The following is a 24,048-nucleotide window of genomic DNA, read 5'->3' as shown; positions in this document are numbered from 1 at the left end:
CCTGGAGGCCCGAAGATAGCTGGAGTGAGCAGGGGAGGTAACTGCCCCAGAGAATGTGGGCCTTTGTAGGTTAGTGCAGGGGTTCTGGCTGTTATTCAGGGAGATGGAGAGCAGTGGCAAAGTTTGAAGCAGAGAAGTGACGTGAGCTGATTTTGGCCTTAAAAGGATCACTCTGACCACTGTGCTGGCGGAACTGACTGCAGAGATAAAGGTACACAAGAGAGAAATTGGACTCACTCAACAGGAAGGGTGTGCACACTGCTCTCTGATGGTCTCTCTTTGTAGCTCGGCTGTTCCCTCTGAGTCAGCCTCTCTGTAGGCCTCCGTTCTTTCTTCTTCCTAAGAAATGACTTGCAGGACCTCTCCTCTGTCAGTCTACCCTCTGCTTTATGGCTCCTGCTTAACTTTCCCTCCCAGATCCCATTGTGTTGCCTTCACCCTTCAGCGTCCACTCTCTTGCATCATATCTTAAAACAAAATATCTGGTTGGTTCCTCTTTAATGTTAATATTAAAATATTGTTTTATTTTGCTATTGAATATAACAATTTAATTCTCTGTTTTCTGACATCCCATCATCAGGCAAAGTCCTCCACACACAGCCCCTTTATATGACTCTCGAAAAACCCAACAGTTTAAGCAGCTTTAAACAAAGAGGGAAGTGGAAAAATCGGTCTTATACCTTAAATTCCAACCTGCAGACTTGGTGGGAAAATCAACAGCAATCCTCCCCTACACAGACTCACCAACTCATGGGAGGATATCTGTTTAAACCAAATATGCTTAGATTATAAGGAAAAATACATGAATAATGTTTTGCATGCATTTTCCTCTGTAGTTTTTCAATGCTACTTTTTCTCTGATGTTAAAAAATTAAAGCCTAAGGGACGTCTGACAAAGCTGATAATGTAACTGTAAGCTCACAGAAATTCCTCTCCCCCAAATTTGCTGAAATTAACAAAAATGTAAAAATGACAAAGAACCCATGAACCCTGAAACCAAAAAAAATTAAAAATCCCAACTTCATACCATAAACTGAGAAGTGTCACCCAGAAAAAGAAAAATTAGACCAAATTGAACAAAGGTGCTAAAAAAAATCAATATATTCTTCAAGGAAAAGAATGGAACATGGAGACATACAAGAAGGGAATTCTGAGAAGTCATTGCTTTTGATGATGTTGGCATCAAATATCAAGGTATGTCCGGGGGAAGGCCTGGAAGAGCCCATACCTCCACTGGGAACCCTTTCTTCCATCAAGAAGACATTTTCCCTCAGGCAAGAAAAGTCAAGAAGGCTTACCATCTTCCCTGCCTCTGATATGTCAATAAGTGGGCAAGGAATAGGGGAAGCATCTGCTAGGAATAATATTAGAGCCGAATCAAGAAAAAGCTCCTCAAAACATGGAAAAAATATCTGTCCTCAACCAAGCCAGAAGACTGCAAGACACCTATTAAGGAGGGAGCTTGATAGCAGCCACCTAAAGCCCCAGCTCTCTTTTCATTCCTCTTGAGCAACGGAGAGACCAGATAAAGCATATACATAATGGACATCTAGTCCATATGATAGATGGAAAAATAAGACAATACCCAGTCCAACACTGTTTGGGGGCAGTTAGTAGGCTGAGAAAGAATGGCTCGCATTCATTAAAGAGTTTCCAGGGGCGCCTGGGTGCGCCTGGGTGGTTTAGTCGGTTAAGTGTCCAACTCTTGATTTTGGCTCAGGTCATGATCTTGGGGTCATGAGATCAAGCCCCACGCTGGGCTCTGCACTCAGAGTCTGCTTGAGATTCTCTCTCTCCCTCTCCCTCCCACTCTCATGTGCTCGTGCATGCTCTCTCTTTCTCAGATAGAGAAATCTTGAAAACAAAAAGCTTCTGGGGGCACCTGGGTGGCTCAGTTGGTTAAGCGACTGCCTTCGGCTCAGGTCATGATCCTGGAGTGCCGGGATCGAGTCCCACATCGGGCTCCCTGCTCAGCGGGGAGTCTGCTTCTCCCTCTGATCCTCCCCCCTCTCATGCTCTCTCTCTCTCTCTCATTTTTTCTCTCAAATAAATAAATAAAATCTTTAAAAAAATAAAAAATAAAACAAAAAGCTTCTGGAACACATGGACACGTGACTGAGGCAAAAAAATCCTGCCCATACAGGGGCGCCTGGGTGGCTCAGTCAGTTAAGCATCCAACTCTTGATTTCGGCTCAGGTCATGATCTCAGGGTCATGAGATCAAGTCCCACAAGCTCCCCACTAAGTGGGGAGTCTGTTTGTCTCCCTCTCCCTCTGCCCCTTTCTCCACTCACACGCTCTCTCCCCACCCCCAAAATAAATAAACAAAGCTTTAAAAAATCACATAAGGGCACCTCAGTGGCTCAGTTGGTTGAGCGTTGGACTCTTGGTTCAGCTCAGGTCATGATCTCAGGGTCCTGAGATCAAGCCCCATGTTGGGCTCTGTGCTCGGCAGGGAGTCTGCTTGAAATTTTCTCTCTTCCTTTCCCTCTGCCTCTCCCCACCCCCCCCATGTGCATGCTCGCTCTCTCTCTCTCTCTCTCTCTCTCTCTCTCTCTCTCTCTCTCTCTCTCTCTCTCTCCAATAAATCTTAAAAAAAAAAATGTTAAACATAAAAACCTGCTCCTTAAGAAGCCCTTACTTATGAAATGCTTTTTTTCCTCAAATTACGGAAGAATTAAACCAAAAACATTTTAATGAGAATTTCTGTGAACAGTCCTCGAAAATTAAGGATTGATTTTCTATACAGGTGTGGCTCCAGGGAGTCTTAATTTCCTTTCTCTTCAAAAAAAAGAGAAAAGCAACAAACAGTATGAAACTTTACGAATGTGTTTAAGAAATCGAATCACAGACTTTCACCCTGTAATTGTATTCTTTGGGTTTTTTCAAGATGCTAAAGAAGGGACCTTTATTTTAGCACTTGGGTGGAGGCGTAACAGAACCATCTGCATGATGGATTTGGCAACGGGGAAAAGAGCCATTTTGGCTAAAAAGGGTTGCTGTACGGATGCCACATGCAGAAACAAGTTTTCATTGCCTCACGGTCTTTATATATTCTGTTTATACGTGAGCACTAGGTTCCCATCACAAACTGCTCACATGTCACACGTTTCCCTTACATATCGAGGTTTTCCTTGACTCATTAGTTCCTCTTTGCAGTCCCTTGGTGACCTCCTCATGCGTCCCATGCAAATAAATCTATCCTTGTGGTGCAGCAGGTTGAAAAAAGGAGCACATCACAAGCCCGTGATGCCAGTTTAGGAGTCTGCTTAAAGAAACACCTAAAATGACGAGGTAAAAGAGGCATTGCACCAGTTTTTCTGAGAAATTGGTGACACAGGTGGAGATTTATAAAGAAATACAAGAAACCCGAGGGAGTCTGGAGCCCCCATACCGTGGGCTTTGAATTAGAAGTGGAAAATCTTGGTCCCGGGAGGCCAGAGAGAGGGAGGGAGCTGAATACCAATAACCTGAGAATTGGACTGGTTATCCAAGTAGCCGCAGTAAATATCAACTGGAACACGATGGTGGTGCGTCCAAGGAGTTTGTTGAAGAAAGCAGTGCTAGAGTAGTTTGGGGTCTTGGAGATTTTAGTAGCAGAAAGGAAGGGAAAGGCTAAACTGGAAATATTGTAGAAGTAAGAGTAAGTTGTGGGGGTGGAGGACACGTACAGGGGAAGAGCCAAGAATGAAGTGAAGATTATACCAAATTTCTTTTTTACTTGAGAGATTGCGAAGTACATGAATCTGGGCAAAGGATCCTGAAGGAAAAGTAGAAGTAAGTATCTCTGACTTTACCATGCACGGAGACATTTATATATTGTCTGACTGATTTCTGAGCACTGAAAAAATGTAAACAAAGATTCATACGCTGTCAGTCATCTGTTTTCCCCTTTCCCCAGGATTACATCTAAGTTTGGGGGGAATTTACCTAGTTCTTGGGGAGAGGGGCTGCACAGGCTGAGTATAAGTACATTTGTGAATCCAATGTGACGGTGCATTGGTGACCAGTGGTGTAATCTGTGTAAAGCCAGGTTTCATTGGAGAACTGTAGATGTCAATGGCTCTTGGTTCTGCCTTATCTTGCTTCCTTTCCACATCCTTCAGATATTTCTGCAGAGACATGTGCATTTTGGCTTTCTTCTCTTCATGACCATAAAGTTAAAACAGGACTCTGTGTCCGAGTCAGCACACAGCCCCGTGCACACCAGGAACAGCTCCACCAGGGAGCTGAATGACAGCGTGACTCCTGGTGCCATCTGTTGGTGGCAGGCAGAATCAACGTGCTTTGTCTCTGCCTGATTTTGTGGACAACACGCAGTTCCCCCTCCCCCCTCCCCCCCCCAACCCATTGGTAGTTTCTAAGCAGAGGATCTTATACAATTGCAAAGTCATATGCCACTGACTCAGCCAGCAACACTTGTCCTTTTCTTTCTCTATTGTGAAGGTGTGGCGAGGCACACTGGCCCGCATGCGCTACAAGAGAACCAAGGCAGCTCTGACAATTATCCGATATTACCGGCATTACAAAGTGAAATCGTACATTCATGAGGTTGCCAGACGCTTCCACGGCATCAAGACCATGAAGGACCACGGCAAGCACGTGAAGTGGCCAACCCCACCTAAAGTTCTCCACCGTTTCGAGGAGGCCTTACAGGCCATTTTTAATAGGTAAGGAAGAGCCTGTTGGCCTGTGCCGCATCCGTTTATGGGAGCACACGTAATGTATAAAGCCCCAGATCTGAGGCCGTGACATTGGCTCAGCTGTTTGCCACTGCGACTTTTACCTCAGGTCTTCAGATCTGTAGATTTCACTCTCAAGGGGCATCTGTTTACGTCTCAGAACAATGGGACTTTATTTATTAACACATGGGACCGTGCATTTACTCTTCCTACGGCGGCGGACAGCAGTGCACCACCAAGCCCGAATCACGCCACGGTTAGGACAAGCTGTTAGCCTGCCGTCTCTTTTATTAGCAAATAGTAACTACATATTAAAATCACCACACGTAACCCAGACTGGAAAGTGTGTGAATCCTTTCAGGGCAGCACTTCTCTATCCTGGTTATGAAACCTACCAAAGAGTTTATGAGACTTACTGATGCCCACATCCTGCCTCCAGAAAGTCCTGCTTAACGGAACCCAGGAGTGGGGCCCAAACAAAGGTCCTTTCTAAAGTTTCCCAGATGATTTTTTTTTTTAAGATTTATTTATTTGAGAGAGAGAGACAGCACAAGCAGGAGGGGCAGAGGGAGGGGGAGAGATTCTCAAGCAGAGAATCCACACTGAGGGCAAAGCCCCGCACCGGGCTCGAGCTCATGACCCCTAGATCATGACCTGAAGCCGAAACCAAGAGTTGGATGCTTAACTGCCTGTGCCACCCAGGTGCCCCCCCAGACGATTTTAAAGTGTGAGAGGGAAAACAATTGTTTTAGAGCAGGCTTTTTTTTTTTTAAGATAAATAAACACCCATGTAAAATCTGATGTCTTTCCAGCTGATCTCATTTTTTATAAACTAACTTGAATCTGAGTTTGTAGTTATTCACAGCCCCTTATCCCTCGTTATTTGTTTGTTGCTGGTGTGCACCGGATACATTTAGCTATGTCTTAGACACAGCCATCCAGTCACATAAACGAAGCTAACAGTTCTCAAATGTGGCCATTTGGCAGTGTGGTATTCCACAAAGAACACTATGAAATAATCAGCATACCAAATGTGAAAGAGCTAATTTATAATTCTGTGCTAAATCAGATTTTATCTTCCTTTAGAGTTAGCTTTGTATAATTGGTGGCACATATCAAAAGATAAATAAAAATGCATAGGAAAAAAATTCTTTAATATATACCCCATTTGCTTTTTGTAAAAACAAAAGAGAAGAAACGATATCTCATAAAAAGAAAAGCTCAATAAGGAATTATTGAAAGCAAAATTACCTCAGTTTTCAGATATAATACTATAAATACTCGTTGTAAATCCTGACAGGCTTTTTTAATGCACAGGTAAGTGATTTTCATGAATGGTATCGTCTGTAACCTGATTTTTTACTTAATTTAAAACGTAATTAAGCTATGCATGAATACACATGCTTATTGTGGTTTTTTTGTAAAGTGAAATAATATAGAAATATATGAGATATAAAATTGAAATCCTCCACACCTCCACTTATCTCCCCCATTTTATTTCCTTGCCCTGAGATAATCACTCATTAACAGTTTGTATCCTTCTATGACTGTGTGCATTTTGAAGCACATGCCCACATGTAAGAGACAGCATGGTATAGTGGTTAAGAACACAGATCCTGGAGCCTGGGTTTATATTCTGTCTCTGCTGCTGCCTAGTTGTATAACCTTGGGCACGTTAGATAATCTCTTTGAGCCTCAGTTACCATATCTGTAAAAGGGCTATAACGGTAGTACCTGCTCGTAGGATTGTTGGAAAGATCATGAGTAAATATGTATGTAAAGCATTTCAGATTGTACCTGACACGTAATAAACACTGTAGTAATGTTGGCTCATAGTAAGAGTGTGTATGCATGCACAGTCACCAGTCACATATCATTTGGGCTCTTCTTCCTCTCTTTTACACAAGCAGGCTTATAGGATGACTTGAAAATGTTTTGGAGACCTGTCCATGACAATAAGGAAAGATCCATATAGTACTTTTTTTTTTTTAAGATTTTATTTATTTACTTGATAGAGACACAGCGAGAGGGAATACTGAGGCCACTCTCAGGGGGAGTGAGAGAGGGAGAAGCAGGCTCTCGGCGGAGCAAGGAGCCTGATGCTGGGCTCGATCCCAGGACCCTGGGATCATGACCTGAGCCGAAGGCAGCTGCTTAACTGACTGAGCCACCCAGGCGCCCCTCCATCTAGCACTTTTAATGACCACAAGGAATTATTGATTTTGTTTGTGTTGCACTGTGGCCTCTATAGTCTTCTTTTTAGATTTTGATGGTTTTATAGATGGCCTAGAATTGATGAATTTTTGCAAAATTCAGTTTGTTCATTCAGCACATATTCACGCAAGGCTAGCTGTGTCATGGGCACTGGCCTGGGTTCCAGGGATATGGTGACAGACAAGAAAGCTGGGAAGACAGTCCAGCCTTCTCAGGGCTTCCGTGTACGAGCGTTTTGAAAATAATGCATCTGCTCCGCTTGCTGACTTTGCACGCACGTGTGCACGTGCACACACGCACTCTGAATGAATCCTGCCAGTTGTGTTAATCTCATCCAAAGGCAAACTTTTTCTGTTAAAGACACGGTAGTAAATATCATAGGCTTTATGGGCTACATATGGTCTTTGTCACATACTTTGCTTTGTTTTTCTCTGGTTTTGTCAAACATGTAAAAAACTTCTCAGCTCGTGAGCAGCACAAAACCAGGCCATGGGCTGAATTTGGCACAGACCGTGGTTTACCAACCCCTGATATAGTCACTGTATCCTGCTTAATTTATTCTTCACTTTTTTGGTCTGTGGACTCCTGAGAGAAGTGCACTAAAGGACTCCACTGTGATTGTGGGGTTTTGTTTTTTTGGTTTTTTTGGTTTTGCTAAAATCTCAACATTAATCATGGTGAAGCTCGCTCCTATTCCTCCCAGTAATTCTTTTTCATTCTGGGAAGGCTGGGAGCCTTCCTCATGCTCATCTTTGTCCCCCTTTTCATGTTGTCGAGGCTGGTGATTTTTATGCCGCCGTAAAAATGGTGTTCGGGGCTACAGGCGTTTATAGATGGTGGTTTTCTTTTTTTTTTTTAATAATTTTAACAGCTATTGTCTTTTATTTTTTTATTTTTATTTTTTTTTAAAGATTTTACTTATTTATTGGACAGAGAGAGACAGCGAGAGCAGGAACACGAGCAGGGGGAGTGGGAGAGGGAGAAGCAGGCTTCCTGCTGAGCAGGGAGCCTGATGTGGGACTCGATCCCAGGACCCTGGGATCATGACCTGAGCCGAAGGCAGACGCTTAACGACTGAGCCACCCAGGCGCCCTAGATGGTGGTTTTCTTGAGCAGGGTCAGAAGCCTGTGTAGCTCTCTCTGTGGTTATACAGGTCAGGTCCCAGATGCCCTGTGTGCCCCTGCACTCTGGAGTGAGTCAGGTACGGACCTTGTCCTGGGCCACAGTGGGCAATAAAGAAGGGACAGACAGACTGGGCACCTGGGCTAAAAACAGACCATCAGACAGCAAAGACTGCCTCTCCCCCTCCCAGGGAATAAAATTTGGGACCCAAGGATTAATTGGGGCAGTTGCTCAGCAAGCCTCTTAGTGTTGTGGGATGTATATACCTGTCACCGGTGACCTTGACAATGACCACCAACTGCTCCCACCCTGTGATTCTTCCAGTGACTTCTGGAATGACCTTAGGACATTCTGTCCCATTGCAGTGTCAGTTGGCCACAGAAAGCAGAGAGGAGAATTTCTCCTGCTGAGCCTTTCCTATTTCCACGGCTTTTGTTTTTGTATCCTGCTACCTCTGACTTCTGATGCTCTCCCCCACAATGGGGGTCCCCATCTCACCATGGGCAGGCATTCTTTGTGCAGAGAGATCCCCGCCACCAGCCCCAGCTGCCTCAGGCCCAAGCACTCTCTGGGCCGTTTCTGCCAAAGGGGTTCCTCTCCTTCCACCAAGTGGCCATTCCTCCATCAGCGTGGTCCAGTCTACTTCGAATCTCCAAGAAAGACTTCCCGTCTTGCAGTTCACCGACATCATTCCGGTTCTCCAGGGCTGCTACAGAGCTTTTCCTTCTTTGTGTATTCATTTGGTTATTTTGGTGGGAATTTCAGAGAGAAAAACAAAACTTTAGGCTCAAGTTACCATCTTAAGCCAGAATACATCTCAGGAAAATCTTAGATGGAAGCAGTCTCACGTTCTGGGTGCGTGCCAAGGGGAGAGAGCACCACCTCTCTGTGTTAGGTATGTCTCACCTCATGCTCCGTGGAAGATCACTAGAGAACCCCTGGCCTTGACAGGTTCATCTGCTGTAAAGAAGTTCTGAGTTTGTTTCCAGCCCCTGCTTCAGGCTCCTGTGGGAGAAAGGAGGGCATGAGTGCAAGGAAGGGTAGGGCGGCCCTCACAGAATAAAAGCCCTGTGCTTGCTCTTCTCCATCAGTAATAGATTATTTTTAGTGTATGCTTGGACCCAACAGTCTTGGGGTCATCTTTACATTCCCCCATATTCTCTTGCTCCCGTGTCTAATCCATCAGCAAATCTACTGGCGTGTCCTTCAAAATGCATCCAGGACCAGCACCTGTCTCTGCCTCCACCACTCCCTGCCTGATCCCAGCCACCGACCTCTCCCGCATGTGTCATGGAAATAGTCTCCTCCCTGATTCGGTCTCCTTCCACGCGGCAATCGGAAAGTCCTGTAGATCAGGAGTCAGGTCACGTCCCTTGTTCGCAGCCTCCTAGTGGTGTCTGGTCTCATCCAGAGGAAAGGCCAGAGTCCTTACGGTGGACTCTGTGGGTCTGCGGATCTGTCCCTGGGTCCCCGTCTGGCCTCTCCTCCTGTGCCCCTCCCCCACGCCCCTCCTGCTGCAGCCCCACCAGCCTCCTCCCCTGGTCCTCCAACCCACACACTTTAGAGCCCGTGCACTGCTCTGCTCTTTTCCTGGCGAGGACACTCTTGCTCAAATATCTGTGCACCTCCCTCACTTCCTGAAGGTTTCTGCTCCTATATCCTGATCAGTGGTGCCCCCCCCCCGACCTCCCTGTATAAATAACACCCACACCCTGTTCCTGCCTGCCACCGCACTCCTGTCCTTTCCTTGCCTGATTTTCTCCATAGCACTGAGCACATCACACATACTGGTTGGTTTGTTGTCTGTCCCTGCTTCTAGAAGGTAAGCACCTAGCAGAAGGGACCTAGATCCGTTTGTCCACTGCTGGGCCTCCACTGCCTAGAACAGCATCTGGAGTTTAGTAAGTGCCTAGAAATGTTCAGTGAAAGCCTCAGTGTTGAATGAAGGAAGGACTTTCTGTGCCCTGACTATAAATGTTATGAGAAAAACTCATGTATCATGAAGTTCTAGTTGTTTTCAAAACACACAAATGACAAAGCAAGTTATACAAAAATCTTTGGGGGCTCCTGGGTGGCTCAGTCGTTAAGCGTCTGCCTTCGGCTCAGGTCATGATCTCAGGGTCCTGGGATCGAGCCCCACATCGGGCTCCCTGCTCAGCGGGAGGCCTGCTTCTCCCTCTCCCACTCCCCCTGCTTGTGTTCCCTCTCTCGCTGTCTCTCTGTCAAATAAATAAATAAAATCTTAAAAAAAAAACAACGTTGTCTAAAAAACTGTGTGTATTTTAACAAGTTCTGTGTATACTTTAGAGACCTTTCTTTTTTTAAGATAGCATGCAAGTACTTTGGTTTAAATTCTGTTTAATGGCAGCCCAGTTACTTGGGGTCATGAATGGGATTGGGTTTCTAAATCCTAATACATTTCATTTATTCACTTACAGATGGAGAGCATCCCAGCTCATCAAGAGCCTGCCCGCTTCCGACCTGCCCCAGGTCAGGGCCAAGGTTGCAGCCATGGAAATGCTGAAAGGTCAAAGGGCTGACCTTGGGCTCCAGAGAGCCTGGGAGGGCAACTATCTTGCTTCGGTACGTGCCAGAGAACAAAGTGGAATCTATTCCTGCTCCCTTTACAAAGAAAAGGAAGAATTTTTCTCCACAACTTTGTGGAAAGAATGAGATACCTACAGAAACTAAACATCTATGGGCGACACTAAACTAAAAGATTTTGTTGCTTCTCTGTGCAATGTTGGCTATTTCCCTTGCTTTACAAAGGGCCGTCTGTCGCTCTCCGCCATATGTACTAGACATACTCCAAAACCTAATTTTTGAGCATTTGAACCTTCCCTTGCATAAATCAGCAGCTATTTTTAATTACCACCTTTATATTAATTATTCCCAGAGCTACATTTCATCTTCCCTCCCATTGTGCATTTTAAAATTTTTATAGGCCGTTTGGTGGTATGACACCCCTGCAGCAGCCCACCATCTGGGATGGGAGATAAAAGTATGTGTGTGAAACTGTCTGAGCAGGGTTATAAAGCCAGGCCACTGAAAAATTGCCTTTTCATCCAAAATGCCAAGCAGACTCATTTCATCATGTTTCCTTTTTCTTTCAGAAGCCAGACACGCCTCAGACCTCAGGCACTTTTGTCCCCGTTGCAAATGAACTGAAGCGGAAGGACAAATACATGAACATTCTCTTTTCCTGCCATGTCCGTAAGGTGAGGCGGGCTGGGGCCGACCCCCCAGGAGGAAAAGGTTGGAATCAGAGGACCTTACCCATAGCTGTGACTGCAGTACAACATAGCTACTGTTACTTTTGTATAACAGTCCCAGCGCCACCGTCACCGAGCGCCCCCTGCCTGTGCTGGGGCGGGGCTGCGGTGGCTGAGGTGACTACGGCTCCAAGGGTAGGATGTGGAGATTTTTGGTTTTAAGGGGGACCTCCCTGTGCTCCGGGGTTGGTACTTTACTGCATGCATGTCTTTCACAGCAGGTACTGGTCTACCTTGTAGTTCATGGTCATTTCGTACCTCTTATACGGGTTTGATTACAATTTTAAAGGTGGGGAGGGAGGGAGGAAGAACGTAGTCTACGAAAGGGAAGACAGAGAATTTGGGTGATGGGGGAGGGCGAGTTATACATGCTGTGAATCTAGTTGTTTATCTGAGGCAAGATGTGTGTGAGGACTCTTATTTGCCTTCAGATAATGTCCGCGGGCCAAGTGAAGTATGGAAGTTGGAGAGGGGAAGGCTGGGGACATGGTTGGCTTTTCAAAACTTTAAAATACTTCTTTTCACAAAATAGGAAATCACAATAATTATTTTTAAAAAGCATCTTACAAAAATTAGGCAAATAAATTTCAAAATATTAATGAAATGGGTGAATTTAAGAAAAATATTTCTGGGATGCCTGGGTGGCTCAGTTGGTTAAGCATCCAAATCTTGATTTTGGCTCAGGTCGTGATCTCGGTCCTGGGATCGAGTCCCGCGTTGGTCTCTACACTCAGTGGGGAGTCTGCTTGGGATTCTCTCACCCTGTCCCTCTGCCCCTCCTGCTCCTGCTCTCTCTCTCTCTCTCTCTCTCAGATAAATACATAAATCTTAAAAAAATATTTCCTAGATTGACCCCAGAAGAAATAATAACATAAATATGCCAGTATCCAAAGGAGGAATGAAGAAAATGATCAAAGAATTACCTCATAACAAAAGCCCAGGTGTGGGTGACTTGAGTTGTTTTGTTTCAAATCTTGAAAGAGTACACAATTGCAGTATTATTCAGATCAAAATAATGAAGTATTATTTTTCCACTGTAAATTTGGCAAACTTTAAAATGTTGATAACCAGTGTTTGCATGAATTTAAGGAAACACTATTGATAAGATACAGTCCTTCTGAGTGAATAGTTTGGCAATAGCTATCAAAATTTTAAATGCCCAGAACACTTAATCTGGCAATTCCACAACTCAGGATTTATCCTATGATATATTCACACATACATCCAAAGATACAGTTTTGTACATTGTAATGGCCAAAAATCTGGAAAAAGATGTGCATTAATATATGATGAGATTAATAAATGTGTGCATAATAGAATACAATGGATCTATAAACTGAACAAAAAGAGGATATATGTTAAAAAAAATAAGGGGGCGCCTGGGGGGCTCAGTCAGTTAAGCGGCTGCCTTTGGTTCAGGTCGTGATCCCAGGGTCCTGGGATTGAGCCCCGCATCGGGCTCCCTGCTCGGCGGGGAGCCTGCTTCTCCCTCTCCCTCTGCCTGCCTCTCTGCCTACTTGTTCTCTCTCTGTATCTCTCTGCCAAATAAATAAAATCTTAAAAAAAAAAAAAACTAAAAAGACAAAATCTATGAAATAATGGTTTGCAGTCACTGCACATCAAGATATGAGAAACAGACAGTAAGCCCTGCAGTTAGCTGGTTTCCCTCCTTGAGAAACTTTCTAGTCTGTGACATGATTGGAGGAGCCCAGTGGAGCTTAGTGGACTCCCTTACGGAAACAAGAGAGCTGAGCTGGGAAACACCTGGGCAGCTAGAGTTTGCAGAGTAGAGTGCCAGAGAAGAGCGAGTTGCACAGAGGGACCTCTGGATAGCTTCAGGGGGTCCACAGCACGTATACGCCTGAGCGCTGCTCAGCATGTGCGTGTGAGGAAACTACCCAAGGCTAGAGCAAGAACCACCCCAAGGGGTAGGCGGCAACAATGGCCGGTACTCACAAAGGGTTGCAGATAGTCCCTGCTCCCACCAGCCATTGGAAGACCTTGTGATTCATGGGATACCGGGTAGAGTATGGACAGGAATCTTGGCCTTGGTCATGGGGAGGAATTAGCCCTGGACTAAACACTGCCCTAATCCCACCCAACAAATCCTGAAAACATGACCCAAAAGAATCAGACTTTCCAAGTAACCTAACAGTGTCCCAGAACAAAGCTCAAAACTATTCCTAAGAACACAAACTCATCAACACCCAAAAGATAAGCTTCAGAATGTGTGACATTGGATCCAAAATTACCAGGCCTACAAAACAGCAAGAGACTCTAACTTAAAATGAGAAGAAAAGTCAGTCATGCAAAATGATCCAGGAGTGACATAGATTATAGAATTAAAAGACAAGGTCATTAAAATAATTGTTATGCATATGGCATATGTTATGGATAGAGATGGAAAACACAGCGTCTGAGATTTTTTTAATATACTTGATGAGATTAAAAGCAGTTTAGACGTTGCAGAAGAAAGATTAGTAAACTTGAAGAAAGAGCAATAAAACTACCTCAAATAAAACACACAGAGCAAAGGGGGGAAAGATGCCACCATCCTAAAAAAAAAGAGCGAAATATTAGGACCCTATGAGCCAGCGTCAAGTAGCCCAATACACGGGCACGTGGAGTCCCGAGAGGAGGGAAGAGAAGGGGGAAATTCAAAATATTTGAAAAAATAATGGCTGAAATTTTTCCAAATTCAGTGAAAACTGCAAACTCTTAGACCCAAGAAACTCAACAAACCTCAAACACAAGAGACGTGAAGTAAACCATACCAAGGCGCGACATGATTAGATTGCTTAAACGCAGCAGTAAAGAGAAGAAAAGAAAAAAAAAAACAACACAGAGTAGAAAGATGAGGGTGTATCAGATTTCTTCTCAGAAACAGGGCAAGCAAGAAGACAGTGGAGCAACAACTTTAAAACTTCTTTTACTGAAAGAAAAAAACAGCTGTCAACCTAGAATCTGCACCCAGCAAATATAGCTTTTAAAAACCAAAGTGAAATTAAGACTTCTTTGGGCATATCCAAAAATACGCACTACAGGAAATGCTAGAGAATGGCCTTCAGACAGAAGGAAAGTGATTCCAGATGGTAATGTGGGCATACACCAAGGAATGAGGAGCAAGGGGAATGGTGGCCTCATGTGTAAATACATATTTTTCTTATTATTTAAATCTCTCAGAAAGATAATTGAGTGTACACCAACACTCATAGCAGCATTCACAGTTAGTTAAAGGTGGAAACAACCCACATGTCCATGGACAAATGAATAAAGAAAACGTGTATCAGGAGCACCTGGGTAGCTCAGTTGGTTAAAGCATCCAGCTCTTGATTTTGACTCAGGTTGTGAGCTTGGGGTCATGAGATGGAGCCCCCCGTCAGGCTCTGTGCTAGGCGTGGAGCCTGCTTGGGATTCTCTAAAAAAAGAAAGAAAGAATACGTGTATCCAGGCATTGGGATACTATTCAGCATAAAGAGGAAAGAAATACATGCCTACAGCATGGATGACCTTGAAGATATTATCTAGGTGAATAAGACACAAAAAGACAAATACTGTCTTACGTGAAGTACTAGATTAGTCACATTAATAGAGAAAGAAAGTAGAATGTTGGTGACCAGGGGTAGGTATTCAAACATTCTAAGGAAGAAGAGATCACCTCAATATAATACAGACTTTTTAACAAAATAGTAGCTTTTAAAAAAAAAAATCAGAATGAAATAGGAAAGCTTGTTGGCCGTTGGGTGGTTAACCAAGTGGAGTCGAATTCTGAACTGGCAGATCCAGAAACTCTTTTATAAGTGGATCTGGAGTTGATCAGATAATCAAGAGTGGATTTTGTGGGCCAGAATCAGACATAAAACAGTATATGAGCCACAATGTCAATTTGTGAATTTCACTAAGGAATATACCATGCTAGTGAATTCTCATATCTACTCTCTAGGGTACTTCCTTTCTAGTGTCAAGCCACGTGAGAAGTGAAATTAGTAATCGGAACAATCGAAGAGTGTTGAATGGTTTTGGGAATTATGTCATCTGCTTTAGAAAAGCCTGGTGTCTCTGATTCTGTCTTTCCAATGATGACAATTTGATGTCTGACAGCATGTCTCTCTCTGGATCCTGCTGGATCAAGGCTCAAAATTCTTAGTCATGCTCCTGTGTTTCTAAATTCAATAAAAAATAGTATTTCTGCACACTATAGCTTAGATTATTTTTTTATTTGAGTATAGTTGACACACAATGTTACATTAATTTTAAGTACAACATAGTGATTCAACAACTCTATACATTACACTGTGCTCACCGGCTGTAGCTACAGCCGGTCACCATACTACACTGTTATAATATCATTGACTGTATTTCCTACGTTGTCCCTTTTATTCCCATGACGACTTCTTTCCATAACTGGAAGCCTATTTCTCCCACACCCCTTTACTCATTTTGCCCATTCCCTTTACCCCCCTTCCCTCTGGCAACCTAGTTTGGGTTTTTTGTCTGTATTTACAGGTCTGATTCTGCTTTTTGTTTTTTTATTTGTTGTTTTTTAAATTCCACATATGAGTGAAATCATTGGTGTTTGTCTTTCTCAGTCTGACTATTTCACTTTGCATGATACCCTCTAGGTTCATCCATGTTGTTGCAAATGGCAAGATCTCATTGTTTTTATGGCTGAGTGATATTCTATGTGTGTGTATATACACCACATCTTCCTCATATGTTCATCTATTTTTTTTTAAAGGTTTTATTTATTTATCTGACAGAGACACAGCGAGAGAGGGAACACAAGCAGGGGGAATGGGAGAGGGAGAAGCAGGCCCCCCGCTGAGCAGGGAGCCCGATGCGGGGCTGGATCCCAGGACCCCGGGACCATGACCCGAACCGAAGGCAGACGCCCAACGACTGAGCCACCCAGGCGCCCCATATGTTCATCTATTGATGGACACTTAGATCGCTTCCATATTTTGACTATTGTAAATAATATTACAATAAACACAGGGGTGCAAATATCTTTTTAAATTAGTATTCTCATCTCCTTTGGGTTAATAGCCAGTAGTAGAATTATTGGATCATATGGCATTCTATTTTTAATTTTTTGAGGCATGTCCATACTGTTTTCCGCAGTGGCTGCACCAAATTACATTCCCACCAACAGTGCATGAGGGTTCCTTTTTCTCCACATCCTTGCCAATACTTGTTTTTTCTTCTCTTTGATTCTCACCATTCTGACAGGTGTAAGGTGATAGCTCATTGCAGTTCTGATTTGCATTTCCCTGATGATGAGTGATGCTGAGCATCTTTTCATGTGCCTGTTGGCCAACTGCACATCTTTGGGAAAATGTCTATTCAGGTCCTCTGCCCATTTTTCAGTCAGATTGTTTGGGGTTTTTGGTGTTGAGTTTAGATAATGTCTTTTATAGAAATTTTTCAATCCCAAGCATGTGCCAAGGTAAACTTGATATAATTTCGGTAAAGCCCTCTTCTTTATGCCTTGATTCTTTTTAAAACAACCACTTTCCGTTAACTACAGTTATAAAATGTCCTTTACGGTGGGAGACTTCTGCAAATAGCTGCTGTCACCCATAATGTGTTTTCTGTTGGTCTGACTCCTCAGGGGAGCTTTATCTCTGACCCCCTGTGGTGTTGACTAAAACTATAAATAGATCACCAGAAAGATTTGGGCAAGAGCCAGGTGATAGGGAGTTTTCTTTGGTTGAGGATTTTAGCATGGGTCATAGAAGAAATAAGGTGAGAGCTCATCTAACACTGAGTCTGTGATCCAATTTTTTTATTACTTTATGAATTTATGAGAAAAAAAATGTTCCTATGCCATCATTATTTTAATTAAGTTTGAATTTACAGATTTATGTATGTATGTTAAAATTTTTTCTTTGCCACTTTGATTCTGCTATTATGCAACTTACAGGTCTTTCTTTGGTACATGATGTCCTTCCCACTCACTTGATCCGTTTTAAGGATGATTTGAGTTGCTAAAACACAAGGTAAAGACGTATGACCTCTTCTCATTAGAAATTACATTTTTCTATAAAAAGGAATGTAATATTTCTAAACAGCCCTTCAGTAAAATTGCTGCTTTGAGGTTTTTGCTTTTTTGGTTTCCAAGTTAACTCATGGACAGATCACAAAAAGGAAAGTACTCTCCACTTTACCACTATGGCTGGCCTATTGTTTTTAACTCTTGTATGACCTCGTGAAATTATGTGACACGCTTTTCTTTTTTCATACTCTCGTGCAACACACCTATATTTCTTACATGATTTTGCCAAAGATGAGGAGCACTACTTTTACTTATTACTCACGTTCCACTTCAGATGCTCTCTAGTCTCCCAACTCTAACATGGATATAAATGATTAGTGTCCTCCACCATGTGTTTCACAAACCATTGTTCTGTTGAATGTATTCATGTGTTTTTAGAAAGGATCCCTTAAATTGGACAGCCACATGCAGAAGAATGAAACTGGACCATTTCCTTACACCACACACAAAAATAGACTCCAAATGGTTGAAAGACCTAAATGTGAGACAGGAGTCTATCAATATCCTAAAGGAAAACACAGGCAGCAACCTCTTCAACCTCAGCCACAGCAACTTCTTCCTAGAAACATCTTCAAAGGCAAGGGAAGCAAGGGCAAAAATGAACTATTGGGACCTCATCAAGATAAAAAGCTTTTGCACAGCAAAAGAAACAGTCCACAAAACCAAAAGACAACCGACAGAATGGGAGAAGATATTTGCAAATGACCTATCAGATAAAGGGCTAGTATCCAAAATCTATAAAGAACTTCTTAAACTCAACACCCAAAGAACAAATGATCCAATCAAGAAATGGGCAGAAGAAATGAACAGACATTTTTCCAAAGAAGACGTCCAAACAACCAACAGACACATGAAAAAGTGCTCAACATCGCTCGGCATCAGGGAAATCCAAATCAAAACCTCAGTGAGATACCACCTAACACCAGTCAGGATGGCTAAAATTAACAAGTCAGGAAACGACAGATGTTGACGGGGATGCAGAGAAAGGGGAACCCTCCTACACTGTTGGTGGGAATACAAGCTGGTGCAGCCACTCTGGAAAACAGTATGGAGGTTCCTCAAACAGTTGAAAATAGAGCTACCATACGATCCAGCAATTGCACTACTGGGTATTTACCACAAAGATACAAATGTAGGGATCCAAAGGGGTACGTGCACCCCAATGTTTATAGCAGCAATGTCCACAATAGCCAAACTGTGGAAAGAGCCAAGATGTCCATCGACAGATGAATGGATAAAGAAGAGGTGGTATATATACACAATGGAATATTATGCAGCCATCAAAAGGAATGAGATCTTGCCATTTGCAATGATGTGGATGGAACTGGAGGGTGTTATGCTGAGTGAAATAAGTCAATCAGAGAAAGACATGTATGATATGACCTCACTAATATAAGGAATTCTTAATCTCAGGAAACAAACAGGGTTGCTGGAGTGGTGGGGGGTGGGAGGGATGGGGTGGCTGGGTGATAGACATTGGGAAGGGTATGTGCTATGGTGAGCGCTGTGAAGTGTGCAAGACTGTTGAGTCACAGATCTGTACCTCTGAAGCAAATAATACATTATATGTTAAAAAGAAAAAAAAAAAGATAGCAGGAGGGGAAGAATGAAGGGGGGAAATCGGAGGGGGAGACGAACCATGAGAGACGACGGACTCTGAAAAACAGACCAAGGGTTTTAGAGGGGAGGGGGGGGTGGGAGGATGGGTTAGCCTGGTGATGGGTATTAAAGAGGGCACTTTCTGCATGGAACACTGGGTGTTTCATGCAAACAATGAATCATGGAACACTACATCAAAAACTAATGATGTAATGTATGGGGATTAACATAACATAATAAAAAAAATCCAAAAAAAAAGTATCCCTTGTATCATATGTGGGAAGTGCTGGGTGAAGCAGTCAAATATGCTCTTTAAGTGCAGAATTCTCAGAGCCTTTAATATATTCATGGGTTACAAATATCCTAGGGGAGGCCGTGGTTTGCAGGGTTCCTCCAACCAACCTGACTTAGAACCCTTTCTTTCACAAAGCATCACATGAGGCTGGTGTTGTGCAGAACAACTTAGAAAAAAGCTGAAGTGGGAGCTCTAGAGTCACCTTGTTTCAAGCCTTCTGACAAGGGCCAAATCCCTTTTATGGCAAAAATCATTGCTATGTGAGGTAAATAATTACTACCAAGAGTAGTCATTAGTTTACCACATAGACTCTACTCTTAATTACAGAGACCATTTTTGTCAAGTTGAAGACTGAAAAACATGCTTTGGTTACAAAAGCAGTGTTTGGCAAATTGACGGATCTCTAAAGCTATGAGGCAGAAGGGAGAAGACAGTTGAAAACCTAAACTTTAGTTTGCTCTCCTACCTACAGCAGTGTACCCTGCTGTGTCCTGTCTTACCAATCCTAATTTAGTTAGCTGTGTATCCTACCAGCGGTAACAGTGTGTTCAAATTAGTCTCTAACTTCTTTGTTTGCATCTTGAAAATAGGATCTGGGGAGCGGGGGATGGGTATATGTTATCACAGGTGCACCTTCTATTTCACTTAGGGGAGGGGTTTTTGAGTGCTCTTTGTTGTTTTGCTTTGCTTTTCCTTCTAGTCACTGAGAAATATGACTTTAGAGTTCAGAAATTATTTTGTGCTGTTTTTTTTAATTATTTTTTTTTAAGATTTTATTTATTTGACAGAGAGACACAGCAAGAGCAGGAACACAAGCAGGGGGAGTGGGAGGGGGAGAAGCAGGCTTCCCCGCAGAGCAGGGAGCCCGATGCAGGGCTCAGTTCCAGGACCCCGGGATCATGACCTGAGCCGAAGGCAGACGCTTAATGACTGAGCCACCCAGGCACCCCTTGTGCTCAGTTTTGATTTAAATATTGCCCAAATCTAAGATTGAAACATCCCAATTAGCTTGTAATTAATTCCTTATTTATAAAATGTCCTGTGGTTAATTCCCCCTGTTAGGGGAAGATTTACCTGCAAATTGGGCATTCTCTGACTCTCATAAAGTAGCACTCTACAGAATCACACGTATATTTTCTCCCAATCCCATTATCTAGATTTATTTTCTTTATCTTTATATGAAATTATTTTCACGTGTTAGTTTCTTACCGAGCTCAACCCCATCTACTAGTCTCAGATTCTTATTATAACCAAGGGCTTCATATCATTCCTTTGAATATCAGCAGCAGCTGATATAATATTATATCAATACATTATATAGTACTTGAAAATGCACATTGCAATTTTGAAAAAAATTATCAAATTATTTAATTTAAGGAGATGCTTACCAGGATGACTTTTTTCTAATTGGAGCGATGTGCTGGATTTAAAAATATAGGAAAAAATAAATTCAATACCATTTTTAGATGTCTGACTATAGAAAGACCCCTTTTCTCAATGAAAGTGTGAATCTCAAGGTTTTATAAGGGTAGTGTGACCAAGTAATACAGGGTTGCAAGTACAGACACAAAGGTTCCTCCTAGATCCACTCAGGATAGTTCCTCTGGCCCGTCAGCATTCTGTCTACAGAGTATTGTAGTGATGGCTGTTGGCAAAGGGCTTGCCCTCCAGTAATGTAGACTCTGAGGGAAAAATTAACTCATGGAAAAGACTCTTTATGGGATAAAAGAAAATGTGGAAATAAATCTCAACAAGTCCAACCAGAAGAATAAATAGTTCCAGATGAGCAATCCATGTGCTTTTATTTTTATTTTTTAGATTTTATTTATTTGAGAGAGAGAGAGCACAAGCAGGGAGGGGGACAGAGTGAGACGCAGGCTCCCTGCTGAGCAGGGAGCCTGATGTGGGACTCGATCCCAGGACCCCGGGATCATGACCTGAGCTGAAGGCAGACGCTTAACCGACTGAGCCACCCAGGCGCCCCACAATCCATATGCTTTTGTAGTGCCTACTATGTTAGGGAGCTTTTTCTTGAAGAGATGGCTTCCTGATAGTCTTCCAGCCTCAGAAAAAAAAAAAAAAGCAAGAGTCCCCACTTCCTCTTTCTTCAGTGAAGAAGTGGAGGTTTTCCAAGACCACACCGGGCAATGGGGACTTAAGCTATTGAGCAAAAGTGCTATCATTTGCCACTTGGGACATTTTTTTTCACACATTATGCGGCCTTCCCAGTGTGCTTCCATGTTTTCTAGTCATCAACACTGATTGATTCGTGGGGAAGAGCACCTCTTGAAATTATCCTGTCGGATTAAAAGGGCTCTCAAAACCAACCGGTCAGCAAGGGTAGATTAAATGCTATAGGCCGCCCACTTCTGTACTGGGTGCTGTGAGGTATAAGAAAAAGGCCGTCAGATGATAATGACCCTCAAGGAACTTCCAGTCTGGCTGGAAGACAGAATTACTGTCTGTGAAATAAGAAGGCAATAAATATGAATCTGTCCTGGATATTTGAGAAGTTACAATGTTTTGTTTATGTAGTTGTATTGAGGTATAATTTTTATACAAGTAGATGCACGGATCTGAAGTATAGAGTTCAGTGAGTTTTGATGAGTGTGTACACTCATGTAAATCACAACGCTATCCAGATATAGAACATTTCCATCACCCTGAAAAGCTCCTTCATGCCCCTTCCCGGCCAAGCCCTCCCACTACCAAGGGCAACCACTCTTCTGACAGCCTTTACCATAAAATAGTTTTGCAATTTCTTGATCTTCATTTAAAAAAAAATCATACAGTTGAATATGAGATTTTTACTTCGTTTTCAAGTAAATTCATAAGTTTTATTTGTCACTAATTTGGTAACCTATTTGTAGCTATTTTACAAGGGCAACAGCTTTTCTTATATACTTCCAATATTCAGATAATCTGTATAATCTTTTATAGTGGCTGAGTTACTTGGATCTACATTCGTGAGGTTATAGTAGATTTTCACAAGATTCATAAGTAGAATCAACATCCTGTGCCAAACACAGCTTCAGCTACAAGTTAAAAAATGCAGTGTTCTACACAACTGTTTTATCGAGTATATTCATAACAAGTATCCATGGTCCAAAAATTACAAGTGTCCTTGAAATTACTAAAACTTTACAATTAAATGAAAACTTTTGCCCTTTTAGTAGAGAAGTGTAGATACTAACTGAATTTCACAATGAGAAGGTGATAAGGATAGATTTAACTTTATTGTCTGGAATTTATAAACATCAGCAAACCTGCCCTTTCTTTCCAAAAAAAAAAAAAAAGTTTGGGAGAGGATCCAGCATTTTATGTTAGCAAAAGTGCTTAGACAACAGCTCGTCATATTCTTGATTGTCATGCTTTAGAAGAAAAACCCTGTGCCCTTTGGTTGCGATGTTAATTTTTCATTTCGTTCTTAACTCTATATGTATCCTATATATTCACTCTATAACTGTGTAATAGAAGGTTAGAGGAAAGGGTGATTGTTTTTTTACTTTAGAAATTTTAGCAGTCTTATAATGGAATGAGAATTTGAGCAATATCTTTAAATACAGAGAGGTAAAAAGGAGAGTGGAAAATCATACACATTTAAGAGAGAGCATAACATGAGGAAACCTGTCAGGAGCAGAGCCTTTAAAGAAATAAAGTTTAAAAAGGAGAATAGTGGGTTGCCTGGTTGGCTCAGTCGGTAGAGCATGGAACTCAATCTTGGGGTTGTGAGTTCGAGCCCCATGTGGGGTGTAGAGATTACTAAAAAAAATAAAAAATAAAAAATAAAAAAATAAATGAAAAGGAGAATATTGGGAGATAGAAAAACTCTTGAAAGTCAAATAAAGGAATCCTAGAATCTGAGCAGTAGAGGACCTTGGAAACCTCTAGTCTTTGTACTCAAAGCAGGAACCACACCCACATCAGGGGTCCACCTAGCTTCTGCTCATATCCTTTCTATGGGGGAGGGGGATATTACTGCTTTTCCATGTGGCCCACTCGTTTTGGACAGTAGTAATTATGAGGCATTCGTGCCATAATTCATAGGCACTGTACATTCTTGAACATGTAGGGTTTTTTTAAGATTTTGTTTATTTTTGCCAGAGAGAGAAAGAGAGCGTGCCCAAACAAGGTGGGAGAGGGGCAGAGGGAGAAGCAGACTCCCCGCTGAGCAGGGAGCCCAATGTGGGACTCGATTCCAGGACCCCGGGATCATGACCTGAGCCGAAGGCAGAAGCTTAACCAACTGAGCCACCCAGGCGCCCCTGAACATGTAGATTTAATGACATACTCAATATACTTTAGGGAATTTGGTCTGAAATACACCTACCCATTGCGTTAGGAAAGGGGCAGAATGAGTCATTTCAAATAGAGCTTACATTTTTTACAGTTTTATTGAGATATAATCACATACCGTACCATTCACCATTTTCAGGTACACAATTCATTGGCTTTTAGTGTATTCACAGAGTTGTAGATCCATTACCACAATCAATTTTCAAAAAGGAATCCCCCGCCCCTTAGCTGTCATCCTTCCAAAATTTCCATCTCCCCCAGCCCTAGGCAACCAATAACCTACTTTCTGTTTCTACAGATTTGCTTATTCTGGATGTTACATGTAAATGAACTCTTGCAATGTGGTCCTCTGGGACTGACTGACTTAGAATCATGTTTTTAAGGTTCATCCATGTTATGGCATGTATCAATATTTATTTCTTCTTGTTGACAAATTATATTCCACTGTCTGGATATATCATATTTTATTTAAACATTCATCAGTTGATGGACATTTAGGTTGTTCCTATCATG

The 24,048-nt window shown here is 42.5% G+C and overlaps 1 protein-coding gene across 3 annotated transcripts in view; it reads left to right on the top strand.

The window, feature by feature from the left end:
- The window catches only part of MYO1D (myosin ID), a 350,526-nt gene that overhangs the window by 188,739 nt on the left and 137,739 nt on the right, over positions 1-24,048 (top strand). For all 3 annotated transcript variants that reach the window (XM_027625032.2, XM_027625033.2, XM_027625031.2), the window contains 3 exons: positions 4,446-4,669; positions 10,457-10,601; positions 11,132-11,236. In XM_027625032.2, the coding sequence (XP_027480833.1) occupies positions 4,446-4,669; positions 10,457-10,601; positions 11,132-11,236 (474 nt within the window). The remainder of the gene's footprint in view (positions 1-4,445; positions 4,670-10,456; positions 10,602-11,131; positions 11,237-24,048) is intronic.

The sequence above is a fragment of the Zalophus californianus genome, chromosome 16 (genome assembly GCF_009762305.2).
Source record: "Zalophus californianus isolate mZalCal1 chromosome 16, mZalCal1.pri.v2, whole genome shotgun sequence".
NCBI classification, from domain to species: domain Eukaryota; kingdom Metazoa; phylum Chordata; class Mammalia; order Carnivora; family Otariidae; genus Zalophus; species Zalophus californianus.
The sequence above is the reverse complement of the archived record's forward strand: the minus strand, read 5'-3'. Positions and strand labels throughout refer to the sequence as shown.